The sequence below is a fragment of the Octopus bimaculoides genome, chromosome 2, assembly GCF_001194135.2.
Source record: "Octopus bimaculoides isolate UCB-OBI-ISO-001 chromosome 2, ASM119413v2, whole genome shotgun sequence".
Classification (NCBI taxonomy): Eukaryota; Metazoa; Mollusca; class Cephalopoda; order Octopoda; family Octopodidae; genus Octopus; species Octopus bimaculoides.
This window is the reverse complement of record NC_068982.1, coordinates 144069295-144081005: the sequence shown is the minus strand read 5'-3', so window position 1 is coordinate 144081005 and position 11711 is coordinate 144069295. Positions and strand designations below refer to the sequence as shown.

Here is an 11711-nt window from a genome sequence, read left to right as displayed (position 1 = left end):
GTGCGGGTGGCACATAAAAGACACCATTTCGAGCGTGGCCGTTTTCGTGCGGGTGACACGTAAAAGCACCCACTACACTCTCTGAGTGGTTGGCGTTAGGAAGGGCATCCAGCTGTAGAAACTCTGCCAAATCAGACTGGAGCCTGGTGTTGCCATCCGGTTTCACCAGTCCTCAGTCAAATCGTCCAACCCATGCTAGCATGGAAAGCGGACGTTAAACGATGATGATGATGATGATGAATGAAGTCATTTAATAAAACTGAATAAAATTACATCACTTACCTGATAATTATCCTCTTTGATTCGTTCTTTATCCTTTTGCTTTTTCTCTTCTCTTTCTTTTGTTTTCTTCTTTTTCTCCTTGTCTTTCTTTTTATCTTTCTTTTCCTTCTTGTGTTCTTTTATCTAGAAAATAACCACTAAAGTTAGAGGTGACAAATTACCATCAGAGGTAGGCTGATGACTTCAGTAACACAAAAAGTACAGGCAAGAATACTCAACAGACTACAAGGTTACTGGTAGAAAGAGTATAGCACTTTGGATATTGGCAGAATGATTACTCTGAAATTAGTGAAATAACCTTCTGATCTGCAACACCAACTTCAAGAAGCCGTGATACAAATAACCTTCTGATCTGCAACACCAACTTCAAGAAGCCAGCCAGCCACCTGATAACTTATCAATCAACTCTGCTACCCAGATCGATTTCATTCTTACCAGACAGCAGAATGCATGGTTGCTCTTAGATACAAAGACCCTCCTTAGTAAAGAATGTACCTCCCCATAGCATAGACTCAGCATAACTCAAGCTAAAATTCAGAACCACTTCCAATTCACAGTTGAGTAAAATCTTTAATTTAGTTTAGAGAAATATATTTTCAAATATCAAAAACCACAACAACCCTACACTTAATAACAGAAAAAAATGGATGTAAAACATGTTAGCTAATATTCAATGGTTTCATAAAGATATTGGTTGGATAAATTGAAGGAGTCTCTATGTGATTACTCAACCTGCTAAAACAACAGTCAAATCCTCCTAAAATCTTAAAAGTGGAAGGATACATTGGATAATGTGGACCTAGATGCACTGTGCCTGAAAATAAAATAGATGAGATTATCATATTGAAATGTTCTTGATCATAAAACTCCTGGATCAGATCTGTCTTGGAGCTCACCAACAAGTAGTAAATCTCAAGCCTACAAGGGTACTTCCATAACCTACTCAACAAAGCAATATATATCTTATAATAATTCTGCTTGCTCCTCCGTTATGTAGCCCATTCATAACATTTCCACATGGTTAGTTGAAGGGGAGGGGGAGGTAGTGATGAGTGAAATGTGTAATTTTTATTTTTGAACTATGTTTTTCCCCTCTGTTACTTTGCCATCTGTAATGCTTTCATGTGATTAGTTGACGGGAAAGGCGAAAAGCAAAAAAAAAAAGGAGAGAGAAAAAGAGGGTATGGCAAAGAGTGAGAGGAAGAGGGGGAGTGCTGTGTATTAAGTCTATAAAATTGTGCATAAAATATATAAAGTGTATATATAAAGTGCATTAAGCAATCATATTCCAATTTCTCTCACTTTTCAATGATTAGCAGGTGAGCAGCTATCTTTTGATACAGACACAACACAGGCTACACTTTCAGATTTTTGAATAGTTTCCAGAAATAACCCAATAAGTTAACCATTAATTCCGTGAAATATTCACAGGTTCCACTAGTTGTTATTATTCTTATTACAGTACGATATTTAATTTGAAAAGTGGAATTTATATACAGTAATATCTCTAAATGCAGATTCCCTTGGGCATACCATTCATTAATCATTTAATGAAATTGACCTCCCTTCTATACTAGTAGATTTAGTGTTAGGTTAAACAGAGAAAGAAGGGAAATCGTAGACAAACAGAGGAATAAAGTGTTCAAATTTATAAAATAATTCTTCAATAAAAATCTTGTAAAAATTAGCCACAAGAATTATGAGATCCATGGCACACTAAACAACCAGTCGTTTGTATTGTCACTAGCAATGTGTTGTGCTAATAGTGAAGAGACTTATGACCACACACAGCTGATAAACATAAGAGAACTAGAGCAGAATGACATTGCACTGTAATTACCAGTAGCATTGCAAAATTAACCAGTGCTTTGTTAGCTTGGAATGCTGAGTTTTACTTATCTTGTGAAAAAGTTAACTGCAATAGACTGGCATCTTATCCAGGGAAAGATTTGTCTCATATTTTCTTAAAATTACATAGAAAACAGAGTTAAGTCTCAGTTTAGTGATTTGTGAAAGAATTAATTTTCTCTTTCCTGAATTAGAATAATCTTTTTTGGCTTTTTAATTTTATTTATTCTCTTCTAATCTGACTTACCTTTGATTTCAGCTTCGATTTTATTTTCCCTTTGCCACCTTTCTTGAGCCCAATTTTCATTTTAAGCTGTGAAAGGTCAGTATCTTGCATTGACATATTACTCGAATCTGTAGGCATAAATGGAGTTGAAGGAAGCATTCCCATGGCTGCATTTGCTGCACTTGTTGCAGCTGTTGAAAGCAAAGTGAGTGAATCCATAACTGTAGGTGACATCTGCTTAGGAGAAGGTGATACACTAAGGGAAGAGGTACCTTGAGTTGGTGATGAACAGCAACGTGACACAGGTGGACTGCCATCAAAATCATAGATTTTCCAGGCTTCTGAAGCATATCTATCAGGACAAGCGAGTGGAGTCCTGTCAGGACCAGGTGAGTTCTGGTGTTGTACATTTTGTTGCAGTTTCTCCTTGAGTTTATCAGGCACTTCAGCATTTTCTTTGTCATTTAGTTCATCAACAGTTTTTGCTTTCAATTTCTTTACTTTTTCCTTTGTCACATTTTTCTTCTTCTTTTGTGGCTTTTTGTCTCCTTTCTTAACTACTTCTAGGTTTTCAGATTTAACGCAAGGTTTAGAAACAGCAGTTGAGTTAAGAGCCGCTGAAGATGCTGTGGCTGCTGCAGCTGCAGACACAACGGCAGCAGTCGCAGCAGCAACCAATGCATCTGCATCTGTTTTGGGTATTGCATCAAGCTCCCTTTGTTTTCTCTCTCGGGTGGCTGCAGCACTATAGTTGCGCACCACTGTGTTGATGCAAGCATCAATACTTTCTGATGTACTTCTCTTGACTGGTTCCTTCTTTTTCTTTTGTGCTGCAGTTTTCTTTTCTTTAGGCCCAGTGCTTGTTGTACCAGCTTTACTTTTGTCCTGAGCTGATTGCTCTCCTTTCTTACCACCACCTTGAATACTATCGTACTTGGCAGATTTTCCCCACTTTGAGTCACCTTTCTCTTTGGGTTTTGGATCTGACTCGGCAATAATAAGACGTGGCTCTGGTGATTCATCTGTTGAACTATCATCTTCTGGAAGCGAATGCAAGTTCTTAGACATTGCCATTGCATTGGCAGGCATTAATAAATTACTTGGTACTTTAACAGGAGTACCACCAGCCTTAATAGAAGGGGATGAAGAATAAGGAAGCTTCTTATCAACTTTTGTTGTTTTACTCTTTTCTGCTTTTGGATGAAGCAAAAGCTCTTTCAAGCAACTTCCTGGACTTCCAGGTGGTGCACCATCAGTTTTAGATGAGTTTTTATTAGAAACATTCTTTGCTGAGCTTTTATTAGATACATTCTTCACAGAGTTTTTATTCATTACTTTTCCTTTTAATGATTTGGCTGCTACCACAGTTCTATTAGCTGATTTCTTTGTTATTTTAGTGATTTTTCCTTTAGCAATTGAATTTTTTTTCACTGTTTTATTCGGAGGAAGATTAGAACTATTTTTACTGATAGATTTCGCAGGTGTTTTTGTAGGATTGACTTTTCCAGGATCCTTTTGATTACTGTTGGTCTTTTTCACTGTAATGTTTTCTTTATCTTCTAATTTTGAACCATCACCTGTCACTCCGGCCACAATTTTCTTTGGAATTTCTTTAACAACAGGTTCCTTCTTTTTCTCAACAGGTGTAAAGATCTGTGGAAGAGAAGCATCAGGAAGCTTTCCTTCGTTCTTCATAGGAGACAATAAACCAGAAGGCAACATCTTCACACCAGTCATTTCATACTGCGAATGTCCAGCTTCTTCAGGCAAATTATTATTGGTCAACCTATAAAGAAAAAATAATTTCAAATATATTCTCAACTCCACTGGTAAGTAAATGCATTCAGAATCTTTACTCAACACAAAATATTTATACAACTTTATAACACTATTCCTCTATCACACACACACACACACACATTATCATTTGGTATCTGTTTTCCATGCAGGCATGGGTTAGATGGTTTGACTGGAACAGGTAAGCCAGAGAGCTGCACCAAAATCCAGTCTAATCTGGTATGGTTTCTATGGCTAGATGCCCTTCCTAATGCCAACCACTCCAAGAATGTAAGGGGTGTCTTTCACATGCCTGTTACATGACACTGGTATTGGCCACAATTACAATTTCACTTGGCTTGACAAGTCTTCTTAAGCACAGCATGTTGCCAAAGGTTTTGGTCACTTGTCATTGCCTCTGTGAGGCTCAATGTTCAAAGATCATGTTTCACCACCTTGTCCCATGTTTACCTGGGTCTACTTTTTCTACAGGTTCCCTCCACAGTTAAAGGCCAGCACTTCTCTATACAGCTGTCCTCGTTCATATGTATCACATGACCAAACCAGCACAGTTGTCTCTTGCACATCACATCTGATGCCTCTTATGTCCAGTTTTTCTCTCAAGATGCTTACATTCTGTCATAGATGCACACTGAAATTGCACATCCAACGAATCATGCTTGCTTTATTTCCACACATGTTCTCAGCAGTCACAGCCATGTAGCATGGCTGTTCACATATAGGCATCATACAATCTTCCTTCTACTCTGAAGGAAAGGCTCTTAGTTACCAACAGAGGTAGGAGCTCTCTGAACTTTACCCAGCCTATTCTTATTCTAGCAGCTACAGTCTCGGAACATTGATCTCAACAGCTGACTTGGTCACCTAGACGACAGAAGCTATCAACTACTTCTAGGTAACCCACCTGGTATTTGATGGAGTTTATTTTCTGTATATTTCCAGTGTTAATTGTACCTGTGCATCTGTTATTTTCCTTGTTAACCTTCCTCTGATATTGCTGCACTTCTTATGTGTCCATAGCTTGTATTGGGTACATCTTATAGAATTTCTGCCTATGCCTTTTCTGCATATTGAGAAGGAATTTGTGATTTGTCTGCTTTCCCACTCACTAAAGGTTTTGGTTTTTGCTAAATTAACTTCTAGACTTTGCTTCCACACCTGAAATTTCTTCTCTAGTTCTGGTAGTGATTCAGCATAGAGGAGCTCCCAAGAGCAGCCTGACTTAAATTCCTTTGTTATTGCCTAGAGGACTATGATGGACAAGAGGGAGCTAAGGACTGACCCTTGGTGAACCCCTATCTGTATTCTGAATTCATTGCCAACCTTCACCTTATTGATAGCATTCCTGTACATGGCTTGTACAGCTCTCATCTATCCCTACTTTCCACATTGACCACCAGATAAGGGAGCAGGAGACCTTGTTGAAGGTTTTCTCCATGTCAACAAAAGCCAAGTACAGGGGTTTATTTTTGGCTCGGTACTTCTCCTGCAACTTCCTTACTAGAAATATAGCATCAGTGGTGCTTCTCCTTGGCACAAAACCAAATTGCATCTCATCTAGACTAAGTTCTCTTCCTAATTAGTTGGGCTATGACCCTCTCCATAACTTTCACTGCCTGATCTAATAATTTGATACCTCTGTAATTATTTTTGTCTAAGGCATACCTTTGTAGCTGCTTCACCAGTCATGGGGTATGACTCCCTTGTGAATAACTTGATTAACTATACGGGTGATTAGACCATAACTCACACTGCCAGATATTTTAAGCATCTCAACAGTGATTCCTGATAGGCCAGGGGCTTTCCTGGTTTTCCTATCCTTCATGGCTTTATCTACCATGCTACTGCTTATTCAAATTGCTGGTTCCTCTGTTGGATCCACAGTAGGCAGATTCTCCTTCTCCCATTGGAGATTTTGAGTATGTTACACTACTAAATTACTTTTGCTACATGTGCAGCTGACACAAAGTGGCCATTTAAAAACAAACTTGATACATAGATATTCTTGGATGAATGTAGGTGGAAATAATAGTCGTTTTTATGAAAACTAACATAAATTTCAGTAAACAATACCAAAAATGCTTATTCAATTGAGTTTAGAATTTAAAATGCCCTAAACATTTTAGTGAAAGAAATATTTGTAACTTTTCCTTACCTTTGTCTTTTATACACCTGTCCATCTGTTGGACTGTTAAGGAGCCTTTTCTCACCAGGTCTTAAGTTTGGACTTGTCTCAGAAAGGCTTTCACTAGTTTTTGCTTCTTGAGAGTTGGGAAGCGATACTGGAGTTGTGTTTCCAGCCTGAGCTGCTGGAGTTTCTGATGGAGGAGGAGATACTTCCTCTTCAGCCTCAACTTCATCTGAAAGATAGAAATGCTATTGTATCAAAAACAAGAAGTATTACATTAAATTGGATTGTTTATTTACTGTTGTAGATGCATTTATAATACATGAAGAACAAATATCTTTTTAAAACTATTTTAAAACTAAACATCATTAGAAATATAAAAACATGTAGAAGCACCATCATGGTAGGCTGGCATTGGTTGGACATGTCTATAGAATGGTTACAATCCAACTGTCTTATATGATGGTGCTTCTACATGTTTTTAAAGTTGATGATGATGAAAGCAAGACTCTAATGCCATTGTGTTCTGCACTACCAATCCAACTACTACAAACAGCATATAGCAGAAATTCCCTTCAATTCTAAACAGGTCCATAGTTTTCTTTGCAATTTAAAATTGTGAAAGGATAAAATTCCTGCTGCTACAAGAGGTGTATATCAAAGGAAGAAGGAAACCTTGATTCCAAAACATACACATCACTTTCATTTGCACAAGCAGCTTTATGTAAAAATCTGTCCAGTTATAAAAACATGAGGTCTAGTGGTTAGAGTATTGGGCCCACAATTATAAGGTTTTGGGTTCAAATCTTGAATGGACAACAGCAGAAAAGGCATCAACTTATAAAGAAACACATGCCTTAACAATTTTCAATAATTCAAATTTTAAATCATTCCAAAAATGCTTGTATGTAAAACTGAATGTAAAACTTGTAAAAGAGATATTTAAAAAGAATCTAAATAAGAGAATAGCAAACAACTTTATAAAAAGTCTCTTACCTTCCATACCAGGAAACATATAAGGCAAGTAATGAGGAATATGTTCTTCTCGATGGTAAATTTCACGGCTCTTTGGGTTAGGAAATCCTAACTTGGTTTTTTTGGGCTTTGGAAACACCACTAATTCTTTCTCAAATGGAAAAGCATCAACATGTTTGATGTAGTCTTCTAATTCACTTATACTAATGTCCATTGTACGGAAGGCCAAACCTAAATCATTCAAATTCACTTTTGTGCGTCCATCTGAAATAGTAATATTTAGAAATCCATCAATCAGTTCTTAACACACATGCCCACACGCACGTGCGCACATGCACACACACACACACACACACATACACACACAAAAATATCTTTGTTATTATCATTGCTTTTCATGCCAGCATAGGTCAAAAAGAATTCACTGAAGAAGATTTTCTATGGCTGGATCCCCTTCCTGTTGCCAACCTTCACCTGTTTCCAAGCAAGGTAATATTTTGCCATCACCAGAAGACTGGACGTGAACAACACTGCTTCTATGACAGTGGTGCTCCTTTACAACCATAAAGCTATTTCAAGACAAAGAGATACAAACACACACATATACATACATATATGTACACACACACACACACACACAAACATATCTATATAAAAGAAAAAAAGGGGTTAAAAAAATCCTGGCAGATATAAACTAAGCACTCAGTATAAAAGAATAAGGTTAAATTTCCAAGAAGATACCGATAAATGTATGTACAATACAAATCTCATGTAAATCCTCATGTATGACAGATAAATTCAACAATTCTTATGCAGAATTTAAAAAAATTCAGAGTATTAACAACTATGAATAACATGTACAAAGAAAATCATATCTTTATTTTAGATCACACCTTAAGAATCCAACAATTGTTTCAATTGCATTAACATATACATACATATATATATTCACACACACACACACATATACATACATAATATTATCAAAGTTAATAGTAATATGTATGAAAATTTATGTCAACACAACATCATCAAGGTAACCCAAATTGGTTAAATTCTAACTGAACATCAGAAAAAATTTTAGCTGTTAAAAACCAACAAACCAAATTTAACTTTAGACATTCATTCATTCAACTAAGAACAATGTCATTGAATAGCTAATTTAGTTTATAAAAATAAGATATAAAAAATATCATACTAATTCCATATTTTTTTGACAATTTGAAATCTACATAAAAAAAATCCTAACATAGAAAATGGGTATATTTATCCATTAAAATTGATGATGTCACTGGATATCTAAAGAACAAAAATTGCAGACAAGAATTCTACGTTATGCTTAATAGATAACTAAAGAAAAAAAACTACAGAAAATAATTCTACGTAATGAATATCTATAACTAATGAATATCTAAAGTTAAATTTGGTGTTTTTTTGTTAGCGATTTTTAACAACTAAAATTTTTTCAGATCTTCAGTTAGAATTTCACCAATTTGGATTACCTTGATAATGTATTGACATAATAATATTATGTGTATATTTATATATGTACATATGAATATACATAATGCTAGCATGGAAGGTGGACATTAAACAATGATGATGATGATGTGTATATATATATATATATATATATATATATATATATATGTTAATGCAATTGAAACAATTGTTAGATTCTTAAGGTGTGATTTAAAATAAAGATATGATTTTCTTCATACATATTATTGATTGTTATATATATAACTGTATATTACATATATCATAATGATATTTATTCTCCGATTTGAAGTGACAATTTTTAAATATAAACAACTGACCGAACTCTGTAACTTGTTTATAAAAATATTACTTATGTAGTATATATATACATACACACATTTGATGAGCTTCTTTCACTTTCTATCTAGCACATTCATTCACAAGGCTTTGGTTGGTTCAGGGTTATAATAGAAAAGAATTACTCAAGATGCCATGCAGTGGGATTGAACCTGAAACCATGTTGCCAGGAAGCAAACAGTCATGTCTGCATATATACAGGATTTTTTCCCCTCATATTTGACGTTTTCAACCTCAGCCTTGTCAACACGTCAGACTCATCATTGTTTGCCTCAGCTTCATTATCATCAGACTCACTAACAATGTCATCAACTTAAATATCATCATAGCAGGATGGGACAAATCTTTTTAATGAACACACACTAACATCAGTGATTACTTGTCACCGGGTTGTAAAATAATGTAAACATTAAGTTTTGTAAAGGATTACAAGATTTAAATAATAAAAATTGCTGCATCACTGTAAATATAAATAAACTTTGTACAGTACCATTACCACTTTGTACACCACCATTACCACTGTCTTTCACATCACTTACTCTCACTGTCATCCCTGAATGCCTCGGCTACCACCACCACCACCTCTGCCTCTATCACAACCACAGCTCATACTATTACTATCACCCCATTATCATCAGTGTTCAGTATGTTCGTTCAGTATTCAGTCCCTTTCTCTCTGACATACCCACTCGTTCTCTCTCTTATTATTATTCCCACTGCTACCTTTAATAAAACATCATCAACTCTCCCTAAATTTTTTGTCTCTCTTTCTCTCCCTCCCTTTTTCTTTCTCATCTTTGTATTGATGTTTATTATAATGGGATTTCACCAGTCTAACATTGAATTCCAATATATTACTTTTGAAAATATTAATTGTGGCCATTTCTATGCTATTGAGTTCAGGTTTGGGTTACTAACAATATTTAATACTTCAATCTTTGTTATATTCTTTAGGCTCACTTAATTCATGCCCCCCCCTTTCAACTCCAGCAGTTCTTGAATAAAATTTCATGCAGCACTCTTAAAAATAAAGATATCTTGCTCTCCTTTCACCTTATGAACAAACTTAATATACATCCACATCATGTTCAGAAACATTTGAACATATTCCAGAGATAGTTTCTAACCAATTATTATAGGCAATAATTCAATCAAAAACTATTACAGAGAAAATCTGCAATAAATGTATATCACATCTTATTATAAATGTTGGTTCTTTATCCCCCAGCTTCTGTTAAGCAGACCAATGAATAAAAGTATTCAAGCCCTGATCATCTCATCTTTGTTTAAAGCATATATGTCTAAGACTACATTATTGTACGTCTTTCGAGTGTTGGGCCGCACGGAGGCAATGACCAAGACCTCTGGCATTATGTCGTGCTTGAGAAGAAGACCCATCAAGCTGAGCAAAATCACAGTCCAGATAGATACTGGTGCTGTGCCAGTGGCACGTAAAAGCACCCATTACACTCTTGGAGTGGTTGGTGTTAGGAAGGGCATCCAGCCATAGAAAATCACGCCAAATCAGACTGTATCCTGGTGCAGCCTTCCAGCGTGCCAGCCCAGTCAAAATGTTCAACCCATGCCAGCATGGACAACGGACATCAAATTATGTTCCTTTCTCATTTTAAGACTGGAAGATATGAGGTGAGGGAGATTTGGCTGTGGTTTCTAGCATGTGAAGCAACTAAATAGAAGCTCCCTTATTTACTCATATTATAAATGTATGTCATATATGAATTTTAGACAATCTTCTTTAAAAACCTATGAACACTTGCAGAGTTTTCTTGATCCGAATAATCTGTCACATGTGTTCTGTTTACATGTTAATGAGTGTATATTGTATAAATGGAGATCAGATCATAACTTGAAAAAAACATGCTTCATTTTGTTCTAGTTTCATACATTTGATATTTAATCACCATCAACTCAACAAATATTCAAAAAATATTCCTCCAGAATAACAAAACAAACAACAAAAAATAAAAACTTACACTGTTCAGCATACTGGTGAGTTAGTTTACTAACATCAAGAATATATCGCTCTGTCACATCAGTAAGAACTTCAAGTGGAGTGGAATTGGTAGAATGCCATCCTAGATGTTGGCAGATTTGGGCCACAACAACCCGTAGCATTTGTCGACAGTATTCCGTAGTCATCTAGAAGACGAAGAATTGGACAACATAATGAGAAAAAGTTCAGAATAAACCTAAATTAATGAGAACATCTAAACAGCAAAAACAAGGAAGATGGTCCCCAAAATAGCTGTACCTTATATATATATATCATCATCATCGTTTAACGTCCGCTTTCCATGCTAGCATGGGTTGGACGATTTGACTGAGGACTGGTGAAACCGGATGGCAACACCAGGCTCCAGTCTGATTTGGCAGAGTTTCTACAGCTGGATGCCCTTCCTAACGCCAACCACTCAGAGAGTGTAGTGGGTGCTTTTACGTGTCACCCGCACGAAAACGGCCACGCTCGAAATGGTGTCTTTTATGTGCCACCCGCACAAGCCAGTCCAGGGGCACTGGCAACGATCTCGCTCGAAAATCCTACAGGAGCCAGTCAGGCGGTACTGGCAACGGCCACGCTCAAAATGGTGCATCTCA

At 36.2% G+C, this 11711-nt stretch overlaps 1 protein-coding gene across 5 annotated transcripts in view; it reads right to left on the bottom strand.

The window, feature by feature from the left end:
• LOC106875157 (transcription initiation factor TFIID subunit 3) overlaps positions 1 to 11711 on the bottom strand; it is a 32377-nt gene that overhangs the window by 10179 nt on the left and 10487 nt on the right. For all 5 annotated transcript variants that reach the window (XM_052965644.1, XM_014923173.2, XM_052965643.1 and 2 more), the window contains 5 exons: positions 11090 to 11255; positions 7278 to 7520; positions 6309 to 6513; positions 2378 to 4142; positions 283 to 405 (listed from right to left, as the gene is read on the bottom strand). In XM_052965644.1, the coding sequence (XP_052821604.1) occupies positions 283 to 405; positions 2378 to 4142; positions 6309 to 6513; positions 7278 to 7520; positions 11090 to 11255 (2502 nt within the window). The remainder of the gene's footprint in view (positions 1 to 282; positions 406 to 2377; positions 4143 to 6308; positions 6514 to 7277; positions 7521 to 11089; positions 11256 to 11711) is intronic.